Here is a 7,915-nt window from a genome sequence, read left to right on the forward strand (position 1 = left end):
TATGTTAAGTATTCTACCAGTGATACCGTATGATCTAATTTTCTTGAGGAGACCCTCATGCCATACCCTGTCAAAAGCCTTAGATATATCTAGAGCTACCGCTCTGCCCTCACCCGCTTTGTCCAGTGAATGGTATATGTCTTACAAATATATTTTTGTTTGGACAAAATCAGCAAGAACCCAACACAGAACTACCTGGGCATCTGTAATCACATAAATATTTTTACAGTAATGTCCTTTAGGGACTGTTTAATAAACGGGAAACATTTCACAGCCAAAAACACAGATAAAAGTTCCAACGTTGGGAGGGATCTTCCTTGTAGAGGAGCCATTTTTGCCTTTGCAAATACCAAGGAGTATTTTCCGTCCTGTACTGCATACACTGTAAACCCATATGCATATTTAGCCGCATCACAAAAGAGAAATAATTTTGTGTCCTTTCCTTCATCTAAAACTCTCATCGAAAAGGATACAGAGTCAATTGCTGACAGGTCACTTGCCAGTGTTTTCCAAACAGAACACATGATTTGAGGAACAGGATCATCCCAATTCAGCTTTAGTTTCCAAAGTTCTCTCATAAATAAACGACCTCGCACTGTTACAGGTAAATAAAGGGACAAAGGATCAAATACCTTTGAGGTCTCGGACAATATTTTTCTCTTGGTTGATGCTTCCGCGTCGCATGAGGGTCGTGGGACCCTTATGGAATCTTGTACAGGGTCGTATAGATAACCCAAGACTTTTTCACAACCAGAATCGAATGCTGATAAGGTTCCATCAGCCTCCATTTTATTCTTGAGCACTACACAGTCAGAATTACACGATTGCAAGTCAAAATTTCCTTCGTGTAGACGCTCTCTCACAGAGGTATACAAGGCAGATAGGATTTTAGGGTTATTCCCAGTTTTAACTAGGTTATCAACATAAAAATTAGACTTCAATGTTTCTGAACACTCATCCAAAGGAAATTTGTTAGCATGGAACTTTAACACATAATTCAAAATAAAAGGGCTTGCATTGAAACCAAACATTATGGTTTTGTAGCGGTAGCAATGCAAGTTTTCACCTTTCTTTAAAAAGAAACAAAATCGATTCCGATCTTTTTCGGTTCTGATGTCGGCCAACAAGACATATTTTTTCGTTCTGAAACGGATTATCAGTTCTAGCATATCAGTCATCAAATTTACGCCTGGATATGCTGCTTCGTTTAATGACACAGAACCCTTTTGCTTATAAGAACAATTCAAAACTTGTCTTATCTTTGTAGTTGTCTGGTCAGTTAATTTTAACGCAGGTCTACGGGGAATTCATGTATAGTTTTTAAAATTTTTAAGGGGTGCAATTATTTCTTCAATAATACCTTCGTCTTCTTGCTGTTGAAAAACTTAAAGGTATTGGTGATACAATTTTTTCTTCTCAAGATCCTTTGTTACTTTATCCAGAATCCGTAAATATGCACTATAATTAGAAGGAACAGATTTCAATTTGTCCTCATACCACTGAAGACGCACATGATATAAACCATCTTTAAATGTGATGGAATCTTTAAACTGTTTCATCTTCTCTTCATCCAAGGTGGAGAGCTTTTCGTCAGTAGGTTATCCAATTGATTCGAGATTAAGCATATTCTCCAACCCTCGCTCAACGTTACTGTCTTTAAACCAATTATTTAGGGGGTATGGGTAACATTCCTCTGGGTGAATTACATAATTGATTCTGGAAGTCTTAAGATGTGGCGTTCTAGCCAAAACTTCTGCATAATTTACATTTGTTTCTTTTCGTTTCTTGATCTGGCGTTCAAAGAGAAAAGGGTTAACATTTCCGAAGGGGATCAATCCTTTTTGTGTTTCAAAAGCAGCTCCATACATACAAAGAATCACCTTTAGGGGTTCTAGGTACTGGATTGTGTCAATCCCTAGCAACCCATCTATAGTCAATAAAGTATTTTTGTCATAAAAATGAGCGGCCAGTCTACGATTCTTCAGATTCCTAAGCATCTGGGGGGGAGGCTTTCCAGATTATAAGACAAATTTAATTTTGTCGCAAGAATTGGAAGGGTATGGGTTTTGCCAGTGAACAAATTTAAATTCAAAAAGATTTCTTTAAACATTTTAGGACTTGTGCCTAAAAAGGTTTTCATATCAATAGTTCTATCCTTTGCTAAGTAGAGGCAATTCAGTTTTGTTTTTTTTAATTGAATAGTCCAGGTAAGTCCGCTGACTGCCGGTGTCTAACAAGCAGTTAACGTTTACTTCCTTATCCCCTTTTTTTACAATAATTCCAATTATAGAAAACATGAAAGCGTTATCACAGTCTTTAGTACGTAGGCATGTATCAAGATGCATATTACTAGTAACAGAAGAACACAGTGAAGTCACGTGTTCCTTAGATTTACAACGAAGACAACAAACTTTTCTAGATGTTTTCAATGGACACATATTTTATAAGTGGGATTTTTTAACACAACAAAAGCAGAGGCGTAGCTCTCGACACCTGCTTATTCTGGCCTCATGGGTTGTATAATTATGTTCACTCGATTTACAAAAATCACATTTGGTCTCTGTTATCAGTTTTGTGTTGAAGGTCTCGAGAGATGAGGATTCAGTTGGTGTCTTAAACTTAGGTTGCGGCCTAGGTTTCACTGTCACCTTAGCATGTGTTCTTGCAACAAGCACTTGTTTTACTATTCTCGGGATCTCCTTCAACAGCACAGACAATGAGGGTAGTAACTGCCAGAAATTCGCAGAAGTTCTACTTTTATTGCTGGTGGGATCTTCGCAAACAACACTTGCGATATTATAATTGCTCCGGCCAACCTATTATCATACAAATCGCAATTGTATGAAGCCCTTAATTCCCATATATCAGCCTGGGTCTTCACAATAAAATTTTTCAATTCCTCCAGATTCCCAGGATTATCAACCTGAAAGTCCAGTATTCCCTGTATAATCTCGCCTCTTAATTCTTCCGCGTCCACATATTGGTCCTTTAAAAGTTTCATGACCATCATGTAACTTTCTTCAGAGGGAGAAAAGTGATCTATTAGTTGGAGAGCTCTGCCTTCTAATGAACATCTTAAAAATACAGTTTTTCCGTGCCCGATGTAATTGACCTGGCACAATTTTCAAATTTTACCAAAAAGTCCTTAAAACTCCTTTTGTCTTTTTTAAAGTCTTTTTCGTTTAAGTGAGATCCCTTCAACTTTATTTTAAATGGCTCCACCGAAAATGATGATTGGGCTGCCAATTTTAAAGGTGGAGATCTCTTATTATCAGGGGTCACGGGTTCTCTTGATTAGGAATCGAGTCAATATATCCATCCAACGAGGTGACCGCTGGGGTCTCGCCTTGCTCAGTCTTTCGCAGTAAACTTAGCCTTCGTCTGACATCGCATTTAAAGCGAAAGGAGGCAGTACTTAAACTGACCAGGGTCTCTATATCTCCTTCTTTAGCATAAATCTCCTCCATACCAAATGAGACGACTTCCAGCTCTTCCATCCATTCCTCAATATCCCTCTTGAAACGAGAAAGCACTTCCTCAGGACTCTTTTCTTTTTCTAGTCCTTCTAGATTAGTCAGTTAATTATCAAATTGAATTCACTATCTTCTTTATTTCACCTTCTTTTCCCCTTTCGTGGTATGGGTTCGAACCTGTCTGCCTACTACCACTCTTTGTTTTGTTTTATTTTTATTTTATTTATTTATTTATTTATTGCTCAACAAACACCCGGGCAACGCCTGACACTTAGGCTAGTAAATAAAAAATAGCAGTTTAAAGGGATTTTTTTTCTATGGGTAAATATGTGTTTATATACCAGATTTTTTTTTAGTATTTTTTCGTCGATTTTATCATTAGAGTGCATTTGGTTGCATTAGAATAGATTATTATTATTATTATTATTATTATTATTATTATTATTATTATTATTATTATATACAATACTAAATCATGATAATTTTGCTAACTTGTAGCACACAGAAACATTTAGATCGTAAGAGAAAAGGCGAATGAGGCGAACGGTAGGGATAGGAGATCGTAGCAGCAGTTCACGTAATGCCACTTACATAATATATGATCAGTCCAGCAGACAAACAACGCTCAATTGTAATAAAGATTATCAGCTGACGTAACTATCTCTGACAAATTTTTCAAATGCGAAACTTCTATGAAATAACTCGACTGGACAAATAGATTATTTTTGTAAAACCTTAATTTTCTTCATATAGTTACATCGGTAATTTTCTTCATATAGTTACATCGGTAATTTTCTTCATATAGTTACATCGGTAATTTTTTTCGCTAAACTTAATAAAAGAATCAATGACCGATTATAACTAAATAAATACCATGGACCGATAATTGCAGGTTTTGTTTAATTTACGATCCCACCGATAAAATTGTGTGCGAATTGTGGGTATGTTTGCTGATGAGATTGCGCTCTATAATAGACATGCATACATATCCAAGGCAATAATAGTAACCTTAGAAAACAAACTTAAGTAGGTAGTGGAATGATGATGTAAACGGGCGGTAACATTTAATACTATTTATACTAAACTTCTTTCCTTTTAACAAGCACAAGAAACCTTCTCCGCCATCGTTTGCTATGCATAATAAAACCCTCTCTGAGAGCCGAGCAATCAACCCCATCTGATTAAGATGAATTGGAACAAATACATTGCGGACATTGCCAAGGCTGCTGCAAAGAAGGTGTGATCTCTACCGTGCTAGAAAACATCTTACACCTGACAGTAATCTGTATTTCTACAAAGCCATCATTCTCTTATGCATGTTGCTGCATTTGTCTTGTGCATATACCACTAGTCTCTTATTTTAGACAAGGTTCCCAAAAGTGAGTCGCCAATCTAATAGACTAAGCTCTAACTCCTGTCCAAAATCTGCAATGTTGCATCCCTGTGTCTGTTTTACAGGTACTTTTGTGGACTATGTTCTGATAAAAGCATAGTAATCGTGTCGCCCCTTAACTTGAGAAACAGCCAAATCTCGCCCCTTAAATGCTGCGTTTCCAAGATGCCGCAAAGCTGTCTATTCTAATAGTTTCTTCTCTCGAACTGCTAGACTGTGGAATTCCCCTCCCAGTTCTTGCTTCTCTGACTGCACTGACATAAATAAGATTAAATGTTGCTGCTCAACTCCCCACATTCTCCCTTGTATATTTGATCCCAAATAGTAGACACTCACCTGGAAGTGGCGATACACCTCGTTGGATGTGAAAAGGTTTAACAACATAATGATAAAACACCAAAATAGGTCCATATTAATCTAATAACACTACATATAAAAATTCGCATTCATAAAGGCGCTTCATTTTAATTGTAATGCAATTCTGTCGAGTAGTTTTGGAGCTTATGAATGACTAACAGACAATCAACAACCGTTTGAAAGATACCGTTTCATACACAAGTTAGTAAATATTTGTTAATAGGATTAAAGGATGTAGCTATTCTTGTTAGTACCCAGCGAAGACAAATAGCTCAACTAGATAGAATTAATCACAAAAAGTTAATGAGATAATGGTGAAAAAGAGGCAAACACTGACCATCATATGTCCATTCCGTAACGCTTTGGTTGAAATATTTAATTACGTCTTGAGTGAATGCATTGCTTAAGGTGATTATTATTTTAATGGAAATCGTTTCAGGAAAGGTGCGAAGCCACCTGATATAACGGTAGCTAACGAAAATAAAAGACGATTGCTGCAGATACAGGAAATTCTTATTGATCTTAATATTGAACGAAGCAAGGTTATAAGCAAAAGGAAAAATAGCCAATAGGAAGAAAGTTCCATAAACCTGCAGTTAGTTATTTTGGAAAATGCTATTACACTGCGTATCAAATTATTAACGAGTTTACATATTTTTAATATTTAGGAACGCGTGAATAAAAATCCATGAAACTTTGAGAAAGTGCTTACGATACTATTCAGCTACTCCAGTCAGAAAATAAAAGTATTTAAAGCAGTATTAGCGGAACTATGGCAGAAGATATAAATATCTGTTGATTTCAGTGTGTCAAGTTATTAACGAGGTTGAGAAAAAAACACAATATATGCATAACTTGTTTATTGAAATAATTTTCAAACATAAAATGAACTAGGAAAAATGCTTAGAACACAATAACTAACATAGAATTTTCTACGTTGACATAAATGGTAGGGGATATGCGATCCTTTTTAATGAATGACTTGTAAAAGACGTTGGTCCACAGAATTAGTCAAATTTGTGATGTCGTCAACAGTTATTCCTCGCGATACTTCGTGGAGAGCATCCCACAACTCATCTTTGCTCTTAAATTGGCGTCCACTTACATAGAGGTGTCGCTTCATGATACGCCAAAGGTTCTCAATTGGGTTCAAATTTAGTGAATTCGCAGGCTACTCCATCTTACGTAGTCCAGAGAACCCCAGTTGTTGCAAATCCTGTTTGCTTTTGTTTACTACATGCGAGGGAGCATTATCCTGCATTTTCAATCATGGTTCAAAGTGCTCCTTCAGAAAAGCTATGTAAGCATCTGACGTCATTTTTACACCTTTTGGGACTCTCCATGGGCCAACTAAAGTACCTCTGATAATCCCTGTCCTAATCATTATCCCTTCACCACCTTGTTGGCTCCTTAAACGCTGATGACGATGTCGTTCATTTAAGACTCATCCCTTGCTCCATCTATCTAGGCCATCAAGAGTGACACGCACTTCATCCGTGAACAAAACTTTGGAAAAATCCGTTTTCATGTTATCCTCTGCCCATTTCAATCCGTTTTGTATGGTATGTTGCTTTAATAAAGGCTTTGTCACAGACTTAACAGACTTTACTACTTCTTTCAGAAGGCGACATCGAGTACTTTGTGGGGCATTCTTCAGTCCGGCTTGGCCAAAGAATTCTGGACTTGTCTTCCCAGGGTTCTTAACAACTTTACCTTTAATTCGGAATAGTGAACGGCGTGAAACAACTCTAGATTTACCTTTATCGGCTCTCTTACGTACCTTTGTAGCGTCCTTAACAAAACTCCTTCACAGTTTGATGGTACCTTGCTATCATTTTCGATATTTCGAGGGTAGTTTTACCTTTTGTTAGCTGTTCGGTAATAGTACTCTTCAGAACTACTCAAACCACCTTTACGACCCATTTCATTGACGAAACAAACTGCCTTGTTAATAATTTGACACATCTCAAATACCGCGGATTCAGCAATTACGATGGTAAGTTGTTTACATTGCACGGAACAGTACGAAAATTTCATAGTACGCGCAGTTCAGCATTGCCAACGTTTCCGAAGCTTTTTATACGAAACTACCAGTAAGTTTCTGAAACTGGTAAAAAAAAATGGCATCTCGTTAATAATTTGACACGCAGTGTAGAATATGACGTTGTATTACAATGAAGAATAAAAGCAGAGAATTTATGGAGACCAAAGAGTGAAACGAGCTTAAAAAAAAGGAAGGAGAAAATCGATGTTATTTTAAGTTTTGTGTGTGTGTGCGTGTGTGTGTGCGTGCGTGTGTGTGTGTGTGTGTGTGTGTGTGTGTGTGTGTGTGTGTGTGTGTGTGTGTGTGTGTGTGTGTGTTTATTTGGGAAACGTACAAAGTTCTATTTACGAATATTACGCCCATTAAGATCATTGTTCCTGTTTTGAAGTTATTGGTGCCAACGTCACTCTAAAAGGCAAACTTCCCTCTGGGCGTCTCCCCATCAACTAGCATATTAAAATGACAATAACTTGTTACCATCTTCTCATTAGCTATTTGGTGAAATAGAAACTAAAATCCTGTAATATAAAAAAATTAATAAAAATGCTATTTCATTACAATAAGTATGTATGCATCTATACTAAATATGGAATACGACACAGAGAGAGGCAACCTTGGTTGAAATGAGTGTCCCTAATGATAGAGTTC

At 36.9% G+C, this 7,915-nt stretch overlaps 1 protein-coding gene across 1 annotated transcript; it reads right to left on the bottom strand.

Moving 5' to 3' along the window:
- Positions 1-209: 209 nt before the first annotated feature.
- LOC145280290 (uncharacterized) lies at positions 210-1,031 on the bottom strand. Its single transcript, XM_080132062.1, has one exon. It carries the CDS (start codon positions 1,029-1,031, stop codon positions 210-212), a length of 822 nt encoding a protein of 273 aa, XP_079988188.1.
- Between the last annotated feature and the right edge of the window lie 6,884 nt (positions 1,032-7,915).

Source organism: Euprymna scolopes, chromosome 7, assembly GCF_053919585.1.
Source record: "Euprymna scolopes isolate OS-2025 chromosome 7, ASM5391958v1, whole genome shotgun sequence".
NCBI classification, from domain to species: Eukaryota; Metazoa; Mollusca; class Cephalopoda; order Sepiida; family Sepiolidae; genus Euprymna; species Euprymna scolopes.